The 25,980-nt window shown below is 45.9% G+C and overlaps 1 protein-coding gene across 5 annotated transcripts in view; it reads left to right on the top strand.

Moving 5' to 3' along the window:
* The window catches only part of SIK3 (SIK family kinase 3), a 91,742-nt gene that overhangs the window by 28,300 nt on the left and 37,462 nt on the right, over nucleotides 1-25,980 (top strand). For 4 of the 5 annotated variants that reach the window (XM_037409956.1, XM_037409958.1, XM_037409957.1 and 1 more), the window contains exons 2-3: nucleotides 20,778-20,894; nucleotides 24,286-24,349. In XM_037409956.1, coding sequence (XP_037265853.1) covers nucleotides 20,853-20,894; nucleotides 24,286-24,349 — 106 coding nt within the window. In that variant the 5' untranslated portion in view covers nucleotides 20,778-20,852. Of the gene's footprint in view, nucleotides 1-20,777; nucleotides 20,895-21,186; nucleotides 21,209-24,285; nucleotides 24,350-25,980 lie in introns of those variants that run through there. The other variant, XM_037409960.1, reaches the window with a different exon arrangement.

A 25,980-nucleotide genomic window follows, 5' to 3' on the forward strand; every position in this document is an offset into this window, starting at 1 on the left:
CCCCTCTGACTGTACAGCACCAAGGGGATGAGTACTTTAGAGTATTAGAGCTCACGGGCTAGGTAGCATGTAAAAAAACCTGCTGGTATGCTGGCATTATTTCTGGTGAGGCTTGCTCCAGAATGGAGATCTTGTCCTCAAGCCGGCACTCCAGTAGTCCTTATTATAGGAAAGAATCACTTCAAAGCTTGTGTCTGTACTCTTAATCTTGTTGTGTTTTACAGATGTGCAGGAATCTGAAAAAAACTGTTCTGAGTGACATAGTGATGAGTAAAGAACTGAGGTAGAACTGGCCCATACAGGAAAAGTTTTCTTCCCTGGAAGGCAGCTGACTGAGCTGTAGGCACCTAGGCTTGCCCGTTTTCTGTAACATTCCCAACTCAGGGAGATGGCTGTGCTGCAGTTTGCATCACTCACACCAGATTTGTTGTGTGTGTTGCTGAGGTTTTGTCCTTTCTAGATCCCCCAGTATGTGTCCGAAACAAAAGATAATTGCTCCTGGTTGTTGTACAGTTGTACAACCAATGCCATCACTGGCCCAGAATCCGTGGAGCTGACCTGCTGTTTCTGTCGATAGCGTCATATGTGCAGAAGAGAATTTGTATGCCCGAAAGCTCCTCTGGTGCTTAGCATCAACAGTTGCTGTACTTCGAAAATGGATCAACATGAGCTAATCTCTAATCTGCTTTCTGCATTGGTGCTTTATTAGGCAAAGTCCAGTCCAAAACGTCTAAGTAGCTGTACTACCTTAGACCGAGGCTTTACTTCCCTCGGTGTGCTGTGACTTCACCTACCTAACCTCATCTGGCTGCGGCCGGGACTTTATCTCTTCCATTGCAGCACTAGCAACGACCACAGAAAGGTCAGACCTCTTTCCTGGGAGGTGGCATATATGAGGGGTCCAGAGACTCTGCTGCTTCATGGATTAAATGCAAAAGCTTTTTTCTTTTTTTCTCTTGCCCTCCGAATAATGCCTGTGTGAGCATGATGCACAAAATGTGAAACTGAATTCCTGAAACCACTCTTTCTGCAGGCTGGTGAGGGAGAGATTTTATTTTTCTCTTGGATTCCAGGATGGCGTAGGCTACGTAAGTGCGTTGTGAGAGGGACAAAGAGGTGGAGTTGCCATCTCTGAAGGTATTTAACAGACATGCAGATGTGGCACTTGGGGACACGGGTTTGGCAATACTGAGTTAACAGTTTTAGACTCAGTGATCTTAAAGATCTTTTCCAACCTAACTGATTCTGTAATTCTAAGGCAGCAGGACTGACTAATGCCTTTATTTGAACGAGGCAGGGGTGATGGTGATCTGTTCCTGTTCCATACACAGTACCTTTCTGTGCTGACACTTTGAGTTAAAAGCTCTTTAAAAAAAAAAAAAAAAAAAAAAGTCTTGTAAGGAAAATCAAATCCTGACTTGGCAGCCTATCTGTCTAATCTTTGGTAAATGCAGATGTGCATCTTGGAACAATTTACTCCTGGTTGTGTTTAGGGCTACCAGAGTGACTGTTTATTCCCACATATGGAGCATGGTTTCAGAAGGTAATTTAAACAAATGGAGTGCCACTTCCAATTTTTCAGGCTTCTAGTTTAGGAGCCAAAACTGTTCTCCTGGCTCCAGTTTGCCCACCCTGGCTGTATCAGTTCCCACATGGTTTGCCAAGTTTGCAGAGCGCTATCTGTGGTCCCCTTTCCCTTCTGAGGAGGCAAAAAATCCCTTGGCTGCGAGTGGCTTGGACTGTGGTGGGACACGAAGAGAGGGCATTGCGCCTGCAGGCAGCCTGAGGTAGCCAGTCCGGGAGTCGATCGGGAAAGCCCTGTCTGGGTGGATGTGCTGATCTAACCCGCTTTGTCTGTGTTTCTGGAGTTGCAGAAGCTGCATGAGCTTCTAGCTGTGCCTTCTGCTTTTGTCACAGCTTGTTGAGTTTGTTTTGAAATAGCAGTTCAGCTGTGTAGGGGTGCTAACAGATGCTGTGACGTGCTAGGATGTGTGCTGCAGAGGGAGCTTGGTGCCTCCGGTCAGCACCGGGTACCGTCAAACAGAGCATCATCTCCTGGTGGTCTGCTTCAGGAAGGGTACTTTGGTAGCAGAAAAAGCCTGGTACCTACATGGTGTACGGACAACAAGAGTATGTAGTAAATACACACGCCTCTGCTTTGTAGCTGTTTGAACTGGAGACTTACCTGAATATATAGTTCTTTTGCTTTTATGTGCATCTTGCTGTACTGTAAGTTCTAGGGTAAGTAAAATACTTCAACAGCTGCATCAGTTTGTTCCTGTGAAAGTAAATATTTTCAGTCTACTGAAAGAAAAAAATCAGAATGTGTTGTCAGTTTCCTGGTGCAGTTGCTCCTGACCTGTCTGTTGTAAGAAATGGGAAATAGTGTGAAATGGGAAGATGGTTGTATTTTAAGATTGTCACACACGTGCGTGGAAGGGAGCAATCCTTACTGTACAGAGAAACTGGTGTACTGAGTCACCTCCCCAAAGATGCACAGGAGTTTCCTAGACATTTGCAATGATCATCAACCCATCTTTTCTTCTGTGTTGCAGCTACACCCAGTAATTCCTTGAGTTGTAAGTACTTGCTCTCTGACCACTGCGCTTCATCTGTACAAAAAAGCTCAAATACTCAAAATTCAGATATGTGAGGTTGTGTATTGCGGACTTGTTTTAAAACCCCTAAACGGATCTGTAGATTGGCTTTATTTGTTTGGTTTTTGTTTTCTTGCAGTTTCTCCGCATATAAAAGAGGCTTTGTCCTCTGTCGGGCCCTGAATTTCACATGTACAAGGAGAGGCATTGAGTGAATTCCAGGCTGCGGCTTTGCTTCCACGTGCCCCTGCTGCATTTACCTGTATTTAGTGCATGTCTCTGACTCAATGTTTACTCTTCAGCATTTAAACATTCCCTAGAAATTAAATCTTTTAAGAACATTATTCTTCACACCAAGTGCTTGTAGAAGCCCAGTTGTGCAATGCCTACGCTCATGTATTGGCTGCTGTCTTACTCCCTCAGAATAGGATTTACGGTGGCAAGGCAGCAGCCACAATTAGAATTTCAGTGCTACAGCGCTGAAGTCTGCTTTCAAAACAGCAGTGTCTCCGTGCTCCAGAAATACTCCATTGTCCCTTGCTTTAAGTTTTAGAGCTGGGGTGCAGTGGTGGTTACTTGCCACGCATGTGAGGACTGCGTTGGTGCTGAGGGCAGACCCCTGCCCCCAAAACACTCCGGGCTGCCGGGGCCCTTGGTTGGTGCCAGTCTCTCGCTTTGCCAGCTGAAGCGGGTTGGAATAGAGTAACATGTTGAACTGGCGTAGATGGAGCAGCACTGCTAAGACCGTGACACCCATTGCTATTTGTGAATTTTTACAATTTTTTTGTTTGGTTGGTTTTGGCCCTTTGCCACATTATGTCACCAACCTGGGGTTTAATGGCAATGTGCGATGTTTGGAAAGCAGTGGGTTGTTTGGGTGTTTATAGTATGAAGCCCTGGAATTGTCCTGTCCTTCGCCTGAATTAACTCCTCTGAGGAGCTGTGTTGTGCTTCAGCTTACGCAAAAAGGGGAATCATGAGCATGAGATCTGACTGCCTGGTTGCTGTGATGGTCTGGTTCTCTTAAAAGTCTGTGGGTGATGATGTTGTCCCCGCTTTGCCAGTACAGCTGGAAGTACAATCTCCGCTCTGCCCCTTACGATACCCCTTGATCAGGGCTCTTTCCTCATTGCAGACAAAGACTTATCTCCTTTGCTTGTCGAGCTGCTGGGAGCACCCCTCGTCTTCACCTCAAGAAAGGGAAAATGTGCATCTTAAGGGCTCTCGCTTGTTGCGTGAGCAGTGTGAAGAGGTATTGTGTGTTGGAGGACCTTGGGGTCCTTGAGGATGGGAGATTTGCAGCAGAGCCCGTCATCTCCAACGCTCCTTCCTCTGCAATGAAGTAGCAATCAACACTGGGCACAGGTAGAAGCACGCTGACCCACATGCGAGCCAGTTTCCCCGGGTGGCTTCAGCAGTCTTCCCCTGTTGCACAGCAGGTGTCCATCTGGGTGCCCTTTTGCTCGGACCACGCTGTACCATGCTTCCCTGAGAGGCCGTTGCTGTATCATGCTTTGGCTTTGAAGCAGGCTTTCAACTCCCGAGTGTGTTATCTGTGGGTTTAAGTCATTTCTAGTGATAAGGGAAAACAGATATTCTTATTGGAAGTGGCTTGTAGGCTTCTCTAGTGTTGTAATTCAGTTCTACACCAGAGTGAAAGGTGATTTTTTTAAGAAGTTGGTCTGCGCAGTTACTGCTGTGGAAGGATCTTCTGTCGAGCTTGCTTTGCTATGAAACAAATCTAACAGTTGCATTTTTCTGGGGGGAGAAGCAAGCTTCCTAAAGCTACAAGAGGCACGTACTGTGTTCTAACATCACTGGTGGCTCTTAGTGGAAATAGCTGCAAGGATGTTTTTGTCTTCAGCCAGCTATGAGCTTCTCAACTTCAGTAATGAAATTTCTGACTCTATTTTGGTATCCCCCCCTCAGTCTTTGGTGGAAGTACCGCTGCAGAACATTGGTTTATTTTAAACAAAACTTTAGATCGAACATAAGTTGCCAACTTCACATCTTCCTTTTTATAAAGTTTGCTGAAAGCAGAAGGGTGGAGGCAGCCAGTGGGTCTCCCCCCCTATCATGGGGTTTGGAGGAGTCCAGAGAAGATCAGTAGGTTGCCAGTGTCAGACCAGTTGAGCCTTGACTTTGCCATTCCTGCTGCGGCCGTAGAGGCTCGTGTTTTCAGCAGTGTCCCAAGGATGTTCCTTGCAGGGCAGGATGAGTGGTGGAGCAAGATCTCAGCCAGGCGGTTCCCCGGCTCTGCTGGTTTGTGGACAGCTGTACCTCTGCGCTGCCTGCTCCTTTCTGGCAGAGATGCTGCTGTGACCGGATTGAGGTTTTAAGGTCAGTAGTTTTAACATGTCTAGTAAATGTCTTTCTGAGTCAGTGCAAATAATGAGAAATGGATGGGTTGGGGGCATGGGCAAGGCAGCTCTCCTGAAATTTGTATACTAACACTGGCACAATTTAGCTTGCTTCTGCCGCAAAACGCATGCTAGACTCGGGCGAGGAAAGGGCTATCCAGTGCTTGGATCTCTTTATCTTGGTTGTTGAGGGTTAATGTGTTGAAGGCTGCATTCCTTACAGTTTCACTTTTGGCTTCTCTTCCTAAAAATTTCCACTTCATTTCATAACAGTTTTGGAGTGAGGGGTGGTGATACTCTGGAACCTTTGCTGAGTCTGAAAAATGTTCTTTTGTGTCATCAGGGGGGATGGAGGCAACCACGGTTGTTTTCAGGCTCAGGGGAACATGGAACCGGTCTCGCTGACAATGACGTTAACCCTCCCTAAATCAACTGATTGGGGGATTCTTAATTAACTTAAGGGGTAGAGGTAGTAAATAGAGGCAGTGGCTTTAAGAGAATAGCTTTCTGCTGTAGTCTTGTGACTGATGAAAATTCTCATGCTTAGGGCTAAAAAGTTGTGTGTCACTGGTTTGATCATTTCTCTTCTTTTTGGAGCCAAATGCCGACTGAAGTTACTAGGTTTTGCAGGCATGTGACAAATACCGTTATTGATGGAGGAGTCTTTGAGAGGTAAAGTACAGCCTTTCCAAGCAGGCACTTGTTGAACTGACTAGTAAGTGAATCTGCAGCAGAGATGCTGTGGTTCTCCACCCCTCGCTGCTGGCTGCAGGCCCGATGCCCAGACTCACTTTGCGTGAGCGAATGTTTGCTGTTGCTTGGGTCTCCCCTCTGGAGGTGTGCAGGTCTGGCACCGCCTGGAGAGCTGAAACCAGCGTTCATTATTTGATACCGTATGTATCGGTGCCTTATGTGCACACAAATACTGGACTCCTTTGAGCGTAACGATGACATTGGCTTGATAGTGAAAATGCTTTGGGCTTATCTGTCATAATTCTGAAACTCATAATAACCTGATCTGGATCATCTTTGCGAGGCTGCACTGCGACATGAGACATTTTTCTGAGACTCAGGTTTTAATTGGCTCAGATGCTTCGTCATTGTGAACAGTCAGCCTGTAGCTGTTTGGGGACATTTTTTGGGGAAGAGGGGGAGTGGTCCGGAGAAAAAAATGAGATCTAACGACTGGCATAGAAGGTAAGAAATGCTTAGCCTTCATGGTGATTTTTGTCTTCAAATTGCTGTACTGTTCCCAGAGGTGGGCAGCTTCTCTTGGCTGGTCTGTGCTAGTCCAGCTGTGGCACTAGCACTCCACTACTGCCTGCATTTTTCACAAAGGAAAGGACCGCTCCCAGATGAGCATTTATATGGGCAGGAGAAGATACTGAAATTAAAGCAGGTGTCAAATGGGTTGGCTGCTGCTGCGAATATATTAATCCCATCTGCTAGTACGGTCTTGAAAAGCAGTGGACGTTCATCATAAATGCATATGTACCCTGCCCTCAGCACTTAAAACGTGATCATGCTGAGGAGCCTGGGACCCTACGTCTCCTGATGTACGGAGTGGATGGTGCGTTTCATGCTAAGCTGTAAGAAAGTGCCATTTACAAGACATCTTGTGACGGAGCCACTGCTTATTTGTTCCCATAGAAACTGCCATCTAATCATGGCAAACTGTACAAAGGCTCTTGCTGGAAACGTGATGCCTAAAAAATTCTGAAAACATCATCTAGATCTGGCTATTCACTTTATCCTTCACTTTCCTGTCAAAATCTTGGTCCCTTCCTGGTCAGTAAACTCCAGACCCCGTGGTGCTGATGCATTTGGCACCTTTAAAAATAATCCAGTAATTAAGACGATACTATCGCCTTCCAATTGTGACCTTAAATGTACTGGGTGAGGGAGCAGTGTTTACCTACACAGAGAAACTGAATGGGGAGGGAGCTCTTCCCCTGGCAGTACCTTTCCATATCCCGTATCGCGTTGGAGTGCTGAGGGATGGGTTCGGTGTCAGCCCTGCAGCTGGGCAGCCCCGCTCTGAGCAGCCAGGCTGCACTGCCATTGCCTTCGGTCACAGCTCCGTTGCAGGTACAGCCCCTGCTAACAGCAGGTTGTTGATGCACACGGGAACACTGTGTGCATCTGAAATCATTAACTTCTGTGGGTCGTAGGCAAAACCTTGATGTGCCGAGCGCTCACATCTGCCTCGGGACTGTGCCTGTCGGGTGAGATTTGTTTTCGTGGCTTTTCATAGCTCTGATTTCATTGTGTTTCTGGTTGTTTAGCCGCCTTTGTAAATGGTGACATGTGGATATTTGTACTTGTGGAAGAGGTTGGCAACCACTAGGTGCCAATTCCTCAGTGTAGAGCATTGGGCATTCTCGCTGGCATCATGGGAGCAGCGCTAGCTGCAGACCCGTGGAGAAGTGCTCGTGATTCCCTGGGGCGTACCCTGAGTACAAGAGTTTAGTGTTTGGCAGTCACTGAGTTGTAGCAATATTACAGCATAACTCCCTTTTCTGCAAGCGTGTGCTGTAGCGTTGGCTGTTGCTGTTGGTTTATTTTGAATACCCAAGTAGATTTACTTTGGTGTAGAGAAGACCTAACGCTTACAGGCTTAGGAAAATATCTCTGCAAGTTTGCTTTTTTTTTTTTTTTTTTTTTTTTTCCTCAGAGCCCGGAATACCATATTCCCAAATGGACTTGATGGCATATGAAGTGGAATAGTGATTTGTTCCATCTTATCTGCCACTTTAGATTTTCTCTGATACTGTTGTGATCCCATGTGATATTTAATGTTCTTACAGTCTTCTTTTTTAACCAGGAGCTATTACGCTTCTGAATATAACTGCATATAATATAACTACATATTAAAAATATTGTGTATGCTGGCATTGCTGCAGAACCTGGCCTCCTCCCTGGAATGCGGGCATAATTCAGTGTAATGGCTTAGCATGGAGCCACCGCTGCTTAGGCTGTGGCAAGGCAAAGGCAACGGGCCGCTGAGGTTGAGTGAAAGGGATTGTTATATGGGATGACAGATTCCTCTGGAGGTTGTTGCTGTTTGCAGAAGGGAAGCCAAGACATCAGTGCTTAATATCTTCCAGAAGTTCTCTGCTTTAACCCTTCAGGAGCCTCAGGAAATAAATTGGAAGCTGGTGCAAAGGCTCCCTGTGGCTCTGCTGCATGTCCTGGTACAGTGCCAGTTATTTTTTCTGACTGCAGCTTACGGCAGTAGGATTTCTTGTGCTATGTGGAAGACTGGTGAGCCAACCCAGAGATGCTTTTGTCACTAAAAAAGTAGCCAGCTACTCTTTACTTGCTGAGAGACCTGTTGCAGTGCACCAGTGCTGGCTGCTCAGTACGTGTTTCTGACATGAGTGAGTTTAAGACAGTCCCTCTTCGCACTGGAGACCTCTTGATCCGAGAAGTGATCTTTGCATTGTAAGCGATGCTTAAAAAAGTCAAACCCAAAAGGGTAGTATGTTTCTTAACACCTTACACACACCATCTACTGACTTTCCTTACGTCTGAGCTATTGTTTTTCAATGATCCAGTCCACCTGCATTCAGGCCTGAGTCTCTGTATCCAAAATGTACTATTTTTCCTTGGCGTTTTTAGGTCATGATTGCATTAGAGCAAAATGACAATCCAGGAGAACTTTTAATAATGCGTTTAAAACCTGCTCGCTTTAATGTCCTAGCAGTTTTTTAAAGACTTTCCATTTATGTTTGAGAGGATCTTTCCCTAAAAACCTGGAAGGTAGACTGTGTATCTTTCCCCATCTGCTCTCAAACGAGGTCTCTGTGTTGCAGCAAGTACAGCTTAGTTTCGCAGCAGGCGGACCCGTGGCCGCTGCTGTACAGCATTCTTGATGCGTAGCCTGCTGTGACAGATTTCTTCCTGCATGCGACTACATTTCCAAAACTCTGCTGCTAAGCAACTCAGTCCAAGAGTCTAGTGTTGCTCTAACGCAGCGCCAGTGAGTAACAGCCTAGTATGATTTACTCCAGCATTGCTGGCTGCAGGCAAGAGCATTAGCAGTGTAAGAAACAGGCTTGTCGGAGTACAGGTGATCTTGCAAGCAGTTCTTGACTGCTGAAATAAGCTAGATATATTAGTTGGTGTGCTTGCTGCTTCAGCTGTCACTTGGTTCTGGCCAATGTAACAATAAATCAGTTGCAACTTAAGAGTTTGCGCTTGGGCTTTTGCAAGATGCTCTCGCTTCAGTGTGATGTTTGTTAATAAAGCTGCACCAGCTGGGTACTGATGGGCTTTTTAGCTTTAGCAGCACTGGCTCTTTGACAGCCACTCTAAATCTTAAAATGGCAGTCTCGGGAGATGTTAGGAGTCAAATGTCTGAATGGTGGTCAGTTGCGATGTACAACTAACTCTCCTGTCGTAATATTGACGAATGGGTATTAAAGGTGTTGGTAAACTGACTCTTCCTTTGATTGAATGCTCAGGCTGCAGGGCGGGCTGGAAGCGGACCAGCTGGCTGTGCTGCTGGGTGCTGGGCTCTGTCCTCACCCCCAGCTGGAGCGGGCTGCGAGAGGGGTGGGAGCAGGGGGCTGGAGGGAAGGGCAGGAGTGACCGTGGAAGAAGGTGTTCCCATCTGGAAGTATGCAAAAGAAAAAGCTGATGGCTTTAGTCGTAGGTGATCCAATGCACTTTTCCACATGGGTTTTATTTTCTTATTCCTTCACTGGGCTTTTGAGAGAGGTTGTGAGGTAGGGACAAATTAAATAACTCCACATTTGAAAAAAAAAACAAACCTGTACCAGCACTGAGTGGAAGTCATGTCTTCAGCCCAGTGCCAGCTGGTATCATTCTGGGTGTAATTCCTGCAGGTCAGGGAGACCCCAGCACTTAGTAACAGCTTTTCTCAGAAGTGATCCGACTCTCCCGATACTGTTACGGCCCTGCTGCATTAGGTTGGATATCGCTGGGGGTGTTGCACATGTGTCAGGCTGATACTGTAAAAGAATTCACTGCAGTCTCCTCCCCTCTCCTGTCTTTGCACATAAAGGACTGTGGTAAACCTGGAGCATAAATGCCCTCTGTAGTTAATGGGCGGTTTTGGTCTCACCTTGTTACAGTCAGGCATTTTGTAGGGGTCCGTGGAAACCTGCCGTGTGCTGAGCTGTAATGCACCACCAGTATTTCTTTAAGTTGTTAGAAGGTGTGAAATATTGGGGGGTGGGGGGGAATCTAACGTACATTTGAGTCTTCTAGAGACTTTACACTGAATACAAGTGACAACGCAAAACACTTTGGCAGAGTCACAAACGCAGTTTTCGGAAGAAACCTGGAACAACAGCAGCAGTGTTGGATGTCGATGTCTTTTCTGATTAAACTGCCCATGGTGACCGTGTGCTGGGGCATGGCATTGAGCTCCGCTTGTGAAGGGCGTTTTGACTTTCTTCTCGGCAGTGGCTTTTCCTCCTCTTCTTGCCGGTGCTGTCTGGGCAACCCGGCCTGCCGCAGGACCCTGCCCCTGGTGTCATGGCAGCTCTGCCTGTCCTGTCCCTCTCCGCTTTGGATGCTCAGCGCTTTACGTTGCTGCCAAAGTGCAGAGCCAAGCACATACAAGCTGCTTTGTGCTCCCTTTCCTACAGCAGTGTGGTATGTGCTGCCCTACCTATGTGGGAAACACAGCAGGTAAAGGCAGGAATATCCTCTGTTGTCACCTCATTTCCCCAGACCTTTCCTCCATTCCCCTTGATTTAAAACGAGATCGGTGCCACGTCCTGATGGCCAGCATTGCACATACAGGGCTCAGCCCTGCTGCTTCTGTGCTTTTGGACAAAGGTTCAGCTGCTTAGTTACTTTATGGGTCGAGAGTGACTAAGAACACAGTTTGAATGTGGTGCCCCAAGATGGAGAGTAACCTGTATTGGAAGGGGCCCAAGGTGAGCAAGTGTCCTCCCAGATTTTGATTCACCTCTTGGCTTTTCTCCTGTGCATGTTGCTGGGAGGCCAAAGCTGTAGCACAAGTGAGTCTGGTCAGGCCTAAGCTAAAATGCCGCGCTCACATCTGCTGGCCAGAGTGACTGGATCTGAGCCTCCTCTACAGAATAGTCAAGCTTACGTGACCAAGATCTGCTTTTTCACATCACATTTGACTAGTTAACCAGATTACATCAATTTAAATGTACCTCCGTAAGGTTCTGCACTGGTTTAACTAAGCTCATTCAAAAACCGGTTTTAATTAGCAAGTGCAGTCTTTGTGTTGTAAGTGCCAAGATTGCTTTTAATTTGCATAGAACCCATGGAGGTAGTGCTGCAGACTGTCAGCAGATCGTCGGCTGAACCACAGCAGTGTTCATTGCTGAATTTTCATTCCTTTCACTCCAGCAAACCCACACAGTACTTGCATTGCCTGAGTAGATCCCCCTGTAATTACTGTGGGGCCACTGCTAACGCTACAAGCAAAAGCTGCTTTCCCATTAAAAGCCTGCATGATGTGTTTTTACACCTGCACCTCAGGTTAGATTTGGCTAGATAGTGGCCCAATTTGCAGCTTGAGTTTTGTGAACCAATTACAGCTTGCACTGGTTTGGGAGATCTCAATCTCTGCCATAGAAAGACTCTCGTTAGATCAAAGATCCTGTGATGGAAAGAAGGCATAAAGAAGTCAAGGAGGAGCTGTGCTGGGGGACCCAGCGTTGGTGGGGAGGGGGGCCTTTACCTGGCTTTTACCTGGGCTTTTTTCCCTTAGGCTTAGGCTAACTTTTAATACCAGTTGTTAGAGATCGTGTGTTTATAGTCAAGGTGTGAAGGAGTTCAATTAAATCAGTTAGCCCCGCATGCAGTTTTTTGTGTCTGCTGTCTGTGGATGGATATATTTAAGTGTAGTAGTACAGGCCATCACTGTAGGCTGGCATTTGTGAGTGTGGTTTGCTTTTTTTCCTCGACTAGGATAAATAAATAATTTTCCATACCACCTCTAATTCATGGTTCGGACTCCTGTGAAGTTCTTAGGCTTGCATCTGTTAAGCATTATAGTAATTTTATAAGGCTTCTGAACTAAAAACAAATTACTGGCACAAATGTCAGCTGAAGCCATGGAGCTGGAGGGTTTTTCTCCTCTTGTAACAGAGTGCTAAATGAAAAGTTGGAGAGGTCACTTGTAATGCAAAACACAGTACAATGTAAACCTGGAACTGAGAAGAGGCAGGAATTGTGTGAATACCCCATCCTTTTGTTTGAATTCGTTAGGTGTGGCTAGCTACACTCTGGTTCGTGAATGCTTGCTCTGCCTTCAGCTCAATCCAGTGCAGTTTATTGCTGGAGCTGAGGAAGAAAAAGTGGTAGTGGCTGGGACCCAGGGATTCAGCACCTGACCAGAACCTAGGAAAGGTTCTGGAAGTTTTGCCTTTCAGGAGGATAAGGACTGGAGGAGGATGTGGTGTAGCTTGAGGGATTCCTGTGCTTAAGCTGTGGATGGCTGACCTCCTTGGTCACAGTTTGGTCCGCTGAAGGTCTGGTCAGCCTGCAGCCCAGGTGACTTACTGAGCAGCCATCAGGTTTTGCAGTATTATGTGGTAACACTGTACCACCTAGACATGCTTTGCGCAGCACAGCAGCAGCAGACACAGTTCTGTGCAAGGTACTGCAGCCTGTTCCTCTGCGCTGTCTCTTCCCAAGTCTTGTGTTTGTGGTCTGAGGTGACACTTCATGGTGTGTCCCTGCTGCAAGCCAAAGAACCTGCACTTGCAGCACCTCTGACTTGCAGAAGGAGGTTCTTCATGTGCTGAAATGGTTTGTTTATCTAATTGGCATCTCCAGTTATGTTTCCCTTACCTTTCTCTGCAATCTTAACGCACTTAATGCTGTTCAGCAAGCCTGTGATGTAGTTTGTTAGGATGTTTGGCAGCCAGTGAAGGTAACTTGAATTCTCTCTATTGTTTCTTGCTGTTACCTCAGGTGATGAAATAATTAGGAGAAGCTCTGCAGAGCCGCGCTGTTGCTGTGATGCAAGGTAACTGTGACAAGCTGAGGAGAATACAGTTCCTGGAAGCCAGTTTTAGCAATGTGATCAGGCTTGCTTGTTGCCTGCAGAACATCCTTTCTCACCTGCTGAGGCCGAATGCACAAGAGCATACCTGCCATCCCTTGCACCTTTCTGAATAGAAAAAGAAAGAATTTGCATTTAGGATTAAGTTGCCCTTTGACGCTGAAGCTGTGTGCTGTGAAGCACTCTGTTTACGGCAGGGGCATTCACCTCTTGTATGTGTTTGATAGTTTCTTTTTGAAAAGAGAAGCTGCAGCTGCTAGTGTAGCGTTAGTATGAGACTGGAAAATGAGGAATTGGTGTTTCTGTTGTCAGCATGGGTAAAGGCTGGCCTCTGGGAGGATGTTGTAGATGAGCTTCCTCTGGCTGCAACTGTTCCAACCACATTTGTAGGCTGTTGTCCATGCACTGAAATGGTGAGATTTTCTTAACTGGGTTTAGCTGGTATGCTGAGCTGTAGATGTGAATGTGGGTTTTGTGCTTCTGTCATTGAAATGCCAGTTCTGTTCCCCTGGGGACAAGGAAAGGTCATAGCCGAGTACAGCGCTCGCACAAGCAGGGTATTAATGTTGCAGCAGACCAAGAGGATTTGGACGTATTGACTTTTCTCAAAACTCCATCAGTATTTTCTTCACCTTGTGCAAGGCACAAGTCACTGCATTGATTCTGAAGAGGGATGTGGACAAGGTGATAACTTCCTTCCTGAGCAAATGCGACTTTTTCTATATGCGTCTTGGTCCACAGTTTCCTGCTTTCACTTGCTGCCAATATTTGCGTTCATGCCACCTCCAAAAGCCACTGATTTTGCTGCAGAATGGCCTCATTTTTTCTGCTGCATCGCTTTTAGTTAGGTGGATTCTGCTAGTTAGTTAATTCCGAGGAGGAGATGCCTCTGTTTTGCCTGTGAGCTTGTCAAGAGAAGTCTCGCCGGTTCGGTAACAAGCTATTGTCTGGGTATCTAGAATGTCAGTTAGAGTGCATCTTCTATGTCAAGCGTTTTCTTTTGACTAAAAATTGTACAAATTGCCTATTTGCATCCGGAGAGATCACTTTTAGTGACCCTAAGCGCACAAGCAGACTTGTGATGACAGCTTGCCTTGAAAAACATGTGCCTCTGCCATCCGACTGTCCATACGGCAGCATGGCGTTGCCGTAGAGTGACATCTATCAAGCTGAGCTCCCAAAAAGGGACGTGACCTACAGTAGCCTAGAGTTCAGGTTTTGTTTTTATCACAGCTGTGTGTCCATATGCCATTTAAATGCCTCTACATGCACCCAATATGCATATCATCTTCTGTATATACTTGTTGCTGTCTGGTCTGCAGAGCTCCTTCTGACTAGACAGTTCTAATGTGGGGAAGAAGGCAAAGGTGGACTTTGATCCGCGGCATAAGGTAAGGGATGACACCAGAGTGCGTTGCGTGGTGCAGGTCAGCTGGGAAGAGTAAACGGTAGAGCTTCAGCCCCTTGGTAGTGCATTGCAGCAACTTGATGCTCGCCATCCCGCTTGCAGCGCAGAGAAGCTATGGGGGATGCTGTATTTAACATCTAAATATGACTGTAGCCTGGAGGCTTCCTGAGGTGTGTTGTGCTGCCAGCGCTGGGCTGGGCTGCCATGCAGTTTGCATCCGCTACTTTTGCTTTTTTTTTTTTCTTCTTTTATTCTCTCCCCCTGTCCCTGTCTTAATTTCCAGTCTCCGCTACTTGAGTTCTCCTGAAGGTCCTGGGCAGCATTGGTATCTGCTTACAGGAGAGACTTTTACCCCTCCAGCAGCTGCTTAATCCAAACAGGCTATGTTCCCGTGCTTCCCAAGCGTTTCTGGCAGGCAGGAGCAGCTGGAAAGAGAAGTTCTTCTCTGTCAGCCCCTCTGACGGCTCACGCTGTCAACCCAGTAAGACTGTAGCTCTACTGAATGGAAAGGAGAGGGCTTCTTAGCTGGTGTAACTTGCAAATGCAGGAGTTCAGGTGCCTGCCCTTGCATTTCGGCTGGCCTTCTCCAGGCTTACTCATTCATGAGTCCCAAGACCCGTACCGGGGACAGCTTTTCATTCAGTTGTACTCTGCCAAGTGCCCTCACAGAGTAACATGGGAACCAAGTTGCATGGACAGGCTCCCCTGCAGCAGAATACATCCAGTCAGTGTTTATTGAGGGTTTTCCAGGAGGAATTTGGAGTAGGAGGACTCCTCGGAACAATTCTAGGAAATTCTCCTAAATAAACATGTCAGGTTTTTTCAATGCAGTCAATTTGTTTGGTGCCATCTGTTGGCTCTCATTACATTGAGAAGATCAATTGCTGACTTATGGGAACACTTACTGGCATAATTATGCTGTTATAACGATTACTGATTAGACTGATCACATGGCCACATTCCAAAAGAAGTGGGTTTTTTCCTTATTTTAAGTTATGCCACTATAGAAACAACTGAACTGAAATGGAAAAGGTGGTTTCTTTATGGAATGATCACCCATGCAGGAAATTTTAATTATAGTTTAATTATAGTTATAATTAGATCTAGGTGCATGTGTGGCATGAAGTAATAGATGTTATCCCAGGACAGGGTCTTTAGTTTTTTCCTTTGTTCACTGCACAGAAGAAAAAGGAAACATTCACCATTTCATGGCTTCTTTCCACTGAAAACAGACGGTGGTGTTCTACCTATTTCCCTCACTTACACACTTCCCAAGAAGTTGGAGCAGTTAAGAGCACAGTGGCTGTCCTCTCCCTGCCCCTGTGCCACCCCCATTCTTCTCCTGCCTGTCCACTCGGATACCCGGTAGTTTATTTCCCTTCTTGTCGGCAGGGCAGTATTGATTCAGGGAGGTCCGTATGACTGTTAGCCGTGCTCAGCTGATAAACAGGATGTCCATATAAATTTTAATTCCTGCAGGTAGGTATTTTCTCCCGTACCAAGACTTGTGCCTCCTTTAGGAGACTCTTCGCCCTTGGTATGATCTTCCAGGTCTGGTGGCTACCAGATTTTAAAATCTGGTCTCTCAGGGCAAAATAGGAGCTTAGAATTTTGTTTCTGGTTATACTTAGGGCAGTTCAGGAGAAGCCTGTGTTTTTGATAGTGGAAGATGTAAAGGCTCCGTGTGCTGGGCTGCAGACCGTGGTCGGTGCTTGGGGCAGAGCGGGCAGCCTGGGCTCGCTGGGGATGGTAGGAGCCCACAGCTGTGAGCATTCTGGGGTGCAGTGAAAGCAGCTTGCTGGTTTGGCCCAAGTGTAGACTCTGTCCCGCTTGACTTCTCACGTGGTGCCATGGGAGGTGTTGATACTGGCAATAACTGCTTGTGCCCTTCTGGCCTTCCAGAGTTTCAGTACCTCTCCTTGAGTTCCCTAACTACGCCTTTTGCCTCTGTGGTTGAAATTTCCACTACTTCTCACATGGCTTTTGCCTGGTATGGCTTTAGAATAAAAAAACCCAAACAAACCCAGAGCAGTTTTCAGCTGGAGCACACCAGAAGAAAAATCTGGAAATAAAATGGACAAGTCTTCTGGCTCTGAAGAGCGAGACCTCCGCAGTGATTTGCAGGCGCCAGTTTGAACACCTTACCTTCTCTCTACCAACTGTTGTTTTTAGCAACTTAACGTTTCTTCCAAATAATAATTTCTTCCTCAGATTACTAGTGTAAGTTTTACTTGGATCCAAAAAGGAAAAAATGAAATGTTTAGAATTGGAAGGAACATTTTGTTAATTGGTAGCAGCATGTATGCTCCAGACTTGGCATATATCCTACTGCCTGTAAGCTTCATTAACTTTTGATAAAACGACAGTTAATTTTTCAGACTCCTTTTTTGTAGTCTTTCATTGTTTAAGAAATTAGATCATGGTTTTCTTCCACTTCTGCTTGTAGCCAAATTTGTGCTTTATTTAATGATGTTTAGTCTTGCTCTCTCTCTATCTTACATGGTATTTGTAACCATGAGGGAATGGACATGATTTGGGGTTTGTGTGGGTTTTCTTCAGTGTTTCGTGAGACTACCTGAAACTGATTTTTCCTGCATACGTACTGCCACAGAGCACGAGTTCTCGTGGTGCCGCAAATGTCAGTGTTCCCTTCGGCTGGAGCGGGAAGCCTCTTTGCCTGTACTTTCTTGATGCTTTGTCCTGGAATGGGATGGTTTTGTGACAGCAGCAGCAAGTTACTGGTAGCAGGAAGAATTCCATCCAAAACCTGCAGACTGGCGTGCATAACCTGCAACAACAGCTTGGAGGATGGAGCAAACCCCAGAGGAGGAGGAGGAGGGCGTGGAGTTGCAGGGGCTCTGTCCTTGTAGGGAGGCTTAGGCAGGGCGGACTTGCCCAGAGGAAGGAAAGCGTGTGCTTAGGAGGGCTGGATCCATTGTGGCTGTTTCCCTGTGACCGGGTTTTAGATGAAGTCAGTCTGGCTGGTGTGACCAGAGGACTTCAGCCAGTCTTTTCTTCTGTTGAAATCCTGAATCATCTTTCAAGGGAAGGGAGAATATTAGCCAGCTGGGAAATGCAGGAATGGAGAAACCAACTTGGTCTGTTCTGGAAAGCCTTTAAACTACTCCTTTCCTCTGGAAAAAAAAGCAATCCTCCTAAACAGACCAAAGAACAAACCTCTGAAAGAAACCAAATAAAGTACCTCTGCAAAGGCCCAGGTGGAACGCAGTCCCCCCACCCCTGAAATTCCCTGCGCCTTCCCTTCTGCGGTGAGCGTGGAGGGGATTTCCTACTTCGACGCTTGCACGTTTGTGCGGAAGCTCTGAATTTCCTGAAACCGGAGCACAAGGTGGTTTCCCCAGGCCTTTCCAAGAGACTTTTACCTTTTATGTTACATCAGTTGCTGGAGGCGTTTGAATGGAATGAAAACATTTTGAAGAAACCCCTTCAGAAATGCCAGGTCTCTCCTCCTCACCGTTGAGGATGGCTTTAGGTTTGCTCACGGGCCACCTGTTTGGCCAAACTCACAACGAGGTCCTTCACAAGAAGACATCTTCTGGATGGTGTTTGTGTTCCTTTGCTACCAGTTCAGTGTTGTGTGTCTTGTGGGTGTGGAGGTTCAGGGCACTGCGTGTAAAGCCCACAGCGTAGCAAGGTGACAAGCGTGGGGCGGGCAAGCAGGTGAGATGGCAGCCTGGCTCTCCCTGCCCCGTGTCGTCAGAGAGAACAGCACTATTCAGTTCTTCCATTTTTTTTCTGGCCCTACTGACCAAGTTGTGTACAATCAGATGCTCTACATACCTTGAACTTGGCCAAGAGTGTCAAAGCAAGCCATATAATTAAGCTGGGAAATGAGATTTCCTTCGAAGAAATACAGAGCTGAGAAAGGAGTAAGGAGCTCAGGAATACTCTGCATCTGTGGATTTTAATTTATGTATTTGTGCCTGAAAATGACTCATGTCTCTTGGTAGACATCTTGGCTTCACTCTTTGAGGAAGCTTCTCTTAGCTTTATATATATATGTATATAATATTATATATTATTTTTAATGTATTTATTTATTTATATATATATATTGGTTTAGGTTTTATGAAAGCTTATTCTTGCACACAAAATCCTTGGTGAAAACCATGTAGTGAGTGCTTTCCAGTCACCTTCTGGCGCTCTCAACTTTTCCAGTCCGCTCCTGAGCATTGTCCTTGAAACTGCGGTGCAGATCTAGCAGAGCCGTACCTAACGAGAGATGCGCTTCTCGCCTGTCTGCTGCTCAGCAGAGGATGAGCTGCAGTCCAGAATGCTGCCAGCCTAGAGCAGGACAGCGGTGGCTCGTCACCCTGTTAATCACTGCCGGTTAGTGCTGGCAGCCTCATGGAGCAGGGTCCAATTCTGCCGTTTCACCTTGTGTCTCAGCTCCAGCCCTGTTCCTGCCAGCAGCTCCTAGTGCCGAGTGCCAGACCTGGCTGCCTTTCAGCTGCTGTTCTTGATGTAGGAAGCATGCTCAGTGACTTAGAAGTCTGGAATCGTTCCTGTACTTTGAATTAAAGGTTTCAAATGAAAGAAACAGCTTACTGTACTTGGTGCCTTTTTGGGAATCTGCTGTGTTCTGCTTACATGCAGGGCAGTTATTCCCCTGGCAGGGATTTTTATCATAAAATACAAAGCTTAATTTTCATGTGCTTCAGGTTGTTCCCTTAAAGACCCTAAAGATCCTTTTTTTGTTTGTTTGTTTTTCTGCAAACAGCACCATGCTTGTTAGAGCATCGTTTTGTGCTGCACTTGGGGTTTGATACTAGGAAGCACATGTGTTTCGGATCGTGTGCCAGTGTGGTTTTTTTGTCCGTGGACAGGGCACACCCCTGTGTGTGGAGCACTCATCCTCGTCCCCAGTGAATGCTCGAGTCTGTTACAAGCTAAGCATTTATGTAATTGAGCTTTGGGCTCCTCTGTCAAATCTTTCTGGTTGTGCATCATCAGCATTTTTTACCGCAGTGCTGCTTTGCATGCCCTTCCCCATGTCTTTGCATGATTCTGCAGTCTTCCTTGACAGAAGTTTTGTAAATTATGGTTTAGCAAAGCAACCAGGAGAAGATTTGTAAAAGTGGTTCTTTTCCCAGGGAGAGCACTGTCTCTAAGCGAGAAAACCTGCTGCTGGATGTTAATTCAGCTCACAAATCTTGAACTAGGCTGGCACGCTGTAGCTTCTCGCCCGCACTGATGTTTCTTGGTGGGGAGGAAGGGTGCTTATTAACTCAAGGCTGAGATTTGATTTGGAAGAAGCAGTGCAAATGTTCCTCTGTCAGTAAGAGCAGCCTTTTCTCTCAGCTGTTTGCCCTGGCAAGGTATCATGCTGGCGGTTGCCTTTTTGCCCCTGCTCCGCTGGAAAAGATTCCTTTCCTTACTGTGTGTGGATGAAACAAATTACTTTCTTACCATGGACTTGAGGGGGAGGTACTTTTTAGCACAGAAGCATCTCCACGTTTGGAGTCTGGTGGCTTTGCTGTCAGTGCCCAAGAGAGCCGGGAGCCACCAGTGCTGGGGAGGGATTCTCGGGGAAGGTGGAGGGAAGAGAAGTGAGGAAGTCTTCAAGACTAGAGAGCAGCTGACTGGAAGCACTTAGACTTGTTTAAACTATGCTAGTGTAGTGTTATAAAGCACTTTGGTTTTAAAATAGATAAATAAATACCTCAACTGATAGAAGCCTGAACCCCCCTGCCATTTCCATCCCTGCTCATATTTATCAGCCCTGTTATAGTGAGACATTGTGTGGATAATGCAACAGAGTCCCTTCCACCTGCATCCAGACTTCAGTCCCCCTCTGTGTGGCTCGCTGGCAACTTCTCCATCTGTCTTACTGCTCTTATGCCACAGCGCTGCAGCTCTCGGGCCGGTGTTTGGGCACATCCAGCAGTAAGTTAACATGACAGTGGTGAGGCTGAAGAGCGAAGCCGGGTGGTGAGATCTAGGAAGCAGGTTCCTTTGAACAAACAGAACAAATGTTTGGGCTTGCCTGAAATATATCCAGGAGGTCAGAAATAACTGGTTTTTCAGCACAGTATTGGCTGCCTCCGTGAGCATGCTGTACTGCAGTAATAGGCAACAGCCTGAAAATCCCACTGCCTTCTGCAACACTGCTCTCCTAACGAGGTACCTTCTGTAGGGAAAATATGCTGAGACCTAGGAAACAAAGCTTCTTCCTACCCACTTTATGGCAAGCTGGCTGGAGTCTGGGAGGCTGCTCAGAGATCCCAGATTTCCGAGGCAGGGACAATGTATTGTGCTTTTGTACCATGTTCAATACGGCGGAGTTTTATGTGCAGTATTTGTTTTTTAAAATGCTTTTCCTAATGTGCAATTGGGTCAATAACCTCTCTTTTGTTTTCTCTTTCTTTTAGGTTGCTATAAAGATAATTGATAAGACACAGCTTGATGAAGAGAACCTGAAGAAGATATTTAGAGAAGTTCAGATCATGAAGATGCTTTGCCACCCACATATCATCAGGTTATACCAGGTAGGGGCACTCTTCAGTGGATTTTCCATTCCTCTGCACTATAGCTTTACGCTGTATAGTAGAGCTTTCTCTAGGGTTATCCCTTCATTCCTCCTACATGAAATACTGGGGAAGTCCTTTATGTTTTCAAGGTCTCGGAGTACTTTGATTAGAGGGATGGCAGAGGGGGAAAAGTGTGGCTAATCCTTCTCTTTTCTGGGAGATCGTGCTTCCGCTTTGGGCTGGCCCCTTGCCATTTGTTTATGGCTATTGTGTGCTTTTCAGTTTCCCAGTTGAAACCGGATGCGGGCTCCCCTTCTCAATTTAAGGAGAGAGTAAGTCTCGCCCACTAACAGGACTGACAGCACACAGCATCCCTGCTCTCCTCCCCCAGCCCATGGCCCTGAGGACTTGCTGATCTGCTCAGTGCTTTCCTGGAAGGGATCGTTAACAGCGGCAGACCTGCTTTTGAATATTGTTTGCAGACTTTTTCTCCAGCTTGTTTGGCATTTTTAGTCTGTAGACAAAACCACCAGAGGCAGTGTCCGTGTGTGTTGCCTTTTACGTGTGTATTTGGTGGTGCTCCTCCAACTGCCTCATCAAATAAAACAGCAAGGAAGTTGCAGGAGGCTAGAGACAAACAGACATCAGAGTGATGGGAGCAGGGAATAAAGGAGGCCATCACCTTGTTGAAATGTTACGTGCTGTTTTGGAAGCTGTGGGACAGATGAAAGACTGGACCTTTCTGATACAAGGACTCAAGCAGTGACGTATAACCCAAGAGTGCTAAAAAGCTCCGTACAAACTCTTCTCTGTTGCTTGCGGTCCCAGTTCTGCGAAGCTGTGGGACAGAGGCTCCTTCCCAGCACGCTGCCAAAGCTGACCACTGACTGCCAGGTTCACGCAGAGCTACTTGCCCCTTTGCTGCAGCAGTACACTTGCTGGAGGGCTCACAGTCCCAGGCTGTTTTGGGAAAGGAAGGAACATCCATCCAGGCTGTGGATGGAAAGTCAGCTCTTCTTTGGGCTTGTGCACAAAGCAGAGAAAAGGCTGCCCAGGGCCCTTCATATTGGGGAAGTATTCAGGAGCAAGAGGCTGATTAGGATGGGTGATCTCCTGTTTGTGGCTGCCTGACTCGGACAGCAGGCATCAGAATGTTAAAAAGTTCAAATCCTGTGGGAAATAATGCCAGGGTTATTTCATTTTGTAACGCAGTGTGAGTGTGTGTGTTCTAAGGGAGAAGTTGTGGTAACCCTCAATAGAAGTTGCTGTTCCCTAGAACCAATTCTTGTCCGTTCAAGCCCAGTCTGCTTCTCATCTGTGCCTGATAGATAAGAGTATTTATATGGACTCCAAAGAGTTAAACTGAGTAGAAGCGTACTGAGGTTAATGTTTAGCTATTTTCACCAAACCACCAAGTGTGAGATGCATACAGCAGACACTGCGGAATTGTGGCACTTTTAAGGCACTTACGGAATGCTTATGGGCTTCTTAAAGCTTGGGGGGGGGGGGGGGGGTGAGTTGAAAAAATCCTTTTTCAACCTGTTTTATTCCATCTAAAGTTTTTTATATGATACTGAACAGGTGACAGTTGTGGCTTTGCTTTGTCAAGGTGAGAGAAGAGTACATGCTGCAGAGCACGTTCTGGCCATTCTTTCTGGGTACTTTCAGTGGCATTTATTTTTAGATAAAAGCTACTAAAGCCTGGAGTTGGGAATTTGGGATCTTTCACAGCTTTTCATCAGGAATCTGAATTTATAAATCGTGTTTTCTCGAGTTAATAAAACTTGAAAGTTGTAAGTGAAAAAGGAGAAAGTGTCCATAATGATAGTAGTCTATAATACAAGAGATTCTGTCTGGAAACAGAAGTGCACTTAAAAATATCTGCCTAAGGGTTTTCTGGACGTGCAGTATCCCCGTTAAGTGGGAGCTGTGTGTCTGTGGCAGTTGAGCAGAACTGAGGTTCATCTTTGTGTTATACTCTTAACATTCGGAATAATAGCAATCCAGCTGTTTAAGCAGCTGCCGTTGCCTGGATCAGGCATGTATTTTTTAGAATACAAAATGTGTGTGTTCGAGTCCTAATTCTTGGTAAGAACGAGCAGGGTTGGGCTGCAGGTACCTAGCTGCTCTGTTGGGGATAATAGTCCATTTCCTTCCTGTAAAAAGGTGAACTTTCACTTTTCTTTGAAACAGAAAAGCCAAAACAAAACCAAAATGTTCCCAGCCCTTTTCTAAACAAGGATTATCGAAACTGACCTGCAGTGCCTGGCACCAGAGGCTCAGCACGGCGGCCCTGGAAGTGAAAGGCAGTGTGTTTTTTCCATTGACAAAGCTGTGAAGCCTGTTAAATAAATAGCATCAGGTTCTGGAAAACACCCCAAGTGTGTACTTGCCCGAAGGCGGCTCACAAAACACAACCCGGTCACAGAACAGCCCTTGGAGCCACCCTTACCAAATCTGCAGGCAGGAAGGCAGTGTTTGGTGCTTTTTGTGTGCTCAGCGTGATTGTACATCACCCACTCGCGAGCATTAAAAATGTAGTTGGGACCTGCCTTTAGCATATAGTACCTTTCCCTGTGCTTCTCTTCTGCATCCTGACAGGGGCTTTCCTAGAAGTTGTTCAGGACTCTGGTCATTTTGGAGCATAGGTTTCACAACGGGTGTTAGAACTGTGCTCAGAAGTCAGTCGTACGCTTCAGAGTCCTGGGCAGTAGCCCCGCTGCTGTGCCAAGCGTGGCATTGCTCTCCATCAGCCCCTTGCTGCCTTTGTCTGCATGGTGCCTGGCCTTTTAAAGAAATCCCATCTCAATAAATTGTTGGCCTTGGAGCGTTGAACCCCAGTATCCTAACAGACTCTTAAAAATGTGTGCTAAAACCTGTTAACAATGGGGTGTTGCCTGGCTGAAACGTGTGGACTCCCCAAAGCAAAGCCTGAGCTCTGGTTTTTTTTTCTAATAGGTCTTGACAAATTTGAAAGTCACTTACAGATTCATCAAATTTTCCCCCCTTTGGCAAAATTGTGTTGGCTCTTTTGGTGCCTGCAGTGGACTGATGAATTAGAAGGATGAAACGGTTTGGTTGTAGCAGCCCTGAGAAGTCTCCCAGGCTGCTGGAACATAACAAGACTGGGGAGCAAACGCTGATGGGAGGGGAAATAGAAGAGGAGGAAGGTGCAGATGAAATGTTGTGTTTAGTTACAGATTTAGTGTTTCAAACTTGCTGTTTGATTCTTGCTTTCCCCAATTACTGTCCATTTCTTTGCACAGCTCTGTAAAGCACAGGAAAGTACTACTTTTGATGGATGAAAGCAATTATATGTGTTAGAAAAAGAATAAATTATTTTTTTAGTTACGTTTCTTTTTGTACAGGGCAGTCTCCTTACCTGTCACTTTTCTGTCCTTGTGTCCAGGTTATGGAGACGGAGAGGATGATTTATCTAGTGACAGAGTATGCTAGTGGAGGGGAAATATTTGGTAAGTACATTTATTGTGTTCTTTAATCAGATAATGCACTTGGTCAACTACAGTAAACTGAAAATAGCTGCCGCACTCTCTTGTTTCAGTTGAGAGATGCCCTTCAGCATGAAAACTTTCCATTGACAAGAGGAGTAAAGAAATAAATGATAACAACTTGATGGAAAATAACTTCCACAACCTCTGTTTTTTCTTTGGGTTTCATTGACAAATGGTGCTACTCCTCTTTTATGCTGACTTTGGGATTAAAGATGTTGGAAGGAGTAATCCAGCTGGATTTTAAGCTGTTGGCTGAATGCTTTGCTTCCCAGCAAGTTATGTGAAACTTGGTGATGATAGCAGAAACACTGGGGTGTGTTAGTAGCTTTCAAAGAAACAGGCAGTCCTGCAGTTTTGTAATATTTTGTTCTCAAAACAATGTTTTTTCTTACCTTTTTGATAGCTGATTTTATCTTAGCATGCGTTAGTTACATGTACTCTAAAGTCCATTGTCTGCTAACAATGTTTTGGCTGAGCTTTCTTGACGACAGAAGCTATTCTTTACAGGAAAAAAGTATCTGGGCAGCACAATTGCAAGAACTGTTGACTGATTTATTCATTTTTGTTTTATTGCCATGACCAATAAGATAACTCGTAGAGACAGAAATTTACTTACACACTGGGATTTTGTGCCAGGTCACAGAGTCAGAATTTTGCAAGTTTGGTCTTTGCTAGCTGAGTTAACGTGAGCCTCGGAAAAGGGAGAAAATCCTTTGTGCTTGAAGCGAGCTGCCTTAAATCTGCTTGCGGGCAGTGTCCTTGTGAGGACAGTCACATGTGGCCTGTCAGCTAAATGCAAGTACTCTCTTTTTTGTCCTGTGAAGTCATTGCAGAAGATTCACTTTTGATGTTGGAGCCTCTCACTTTGCTGGAAGAGAGGCTGAGTTTAGTAAGTGACGAAGCTCTTGGTGAAGCAGGAGAAGCACCAACTTAAGGAAAATAAGACAACTTGAGCTGAAAAATGCTGGTTTCCAGTAACTGTAATACCAGTTCATCAGTACCTTTGTAGATGGTTGCCATGCCAGCTTCTCAACGTTGTCTATGTCGTTTGGATTTCGTCTCTGAGAAGGTGACAGCTGAAGGCAGGAGCAAGTAGCAGCTGATGTTTGGAAAGCGTGGATCGCCTGGTGAGAAACCTGGCTTTCTCCAGCTGAGTCTTCCAGTTGCTTCGTCAAACGTGAATCATGGTGCTGGATGCTCAGCAGTTCCCAAAGGCTTGTGAAATTCATCTTGCCTTGCGCAGCAAGCCGTAATCGCAGCAATGTCCCTTGGATGTGTATTAGAGTTCACTTGTGTGTGTATCACCGCAGAGAAGTATAAATCACTTTTTACTTTCTCTTCCTCTTCTGCTGAATTTGGCAGAGATGGGCTCATCTTTTTTTAAATCCAGAACTATGTGCAAGCTCATATACAATCCTGGAATGAATTCTCTTGGTTACAAAAATAGCCTTCTACATGAGCTGAAGTGAAAATCTAATTGCTTTCTGAAATATTTTATGCTGTAGTAAATTCAGCTCATTAGCACGGCTGATTTCTATCACGCTGCCCAGCATTTTATCCTTGTTGATAGGTGGGAGCACTTATGTAATAGC

Source organism: Falco rusticolus, chromosome 16, assembly GCF_015220075.1.
Source record: "Falco rusticolus isolate bFalRus1 chromosome 16, bFalRus1.pri, whole genome shotgun sequence".
NCBI lineage: Eukaryota > Metazoa > Chordata > Aves > Falconiformes > Falconidae > Falco > Falco rusticolus.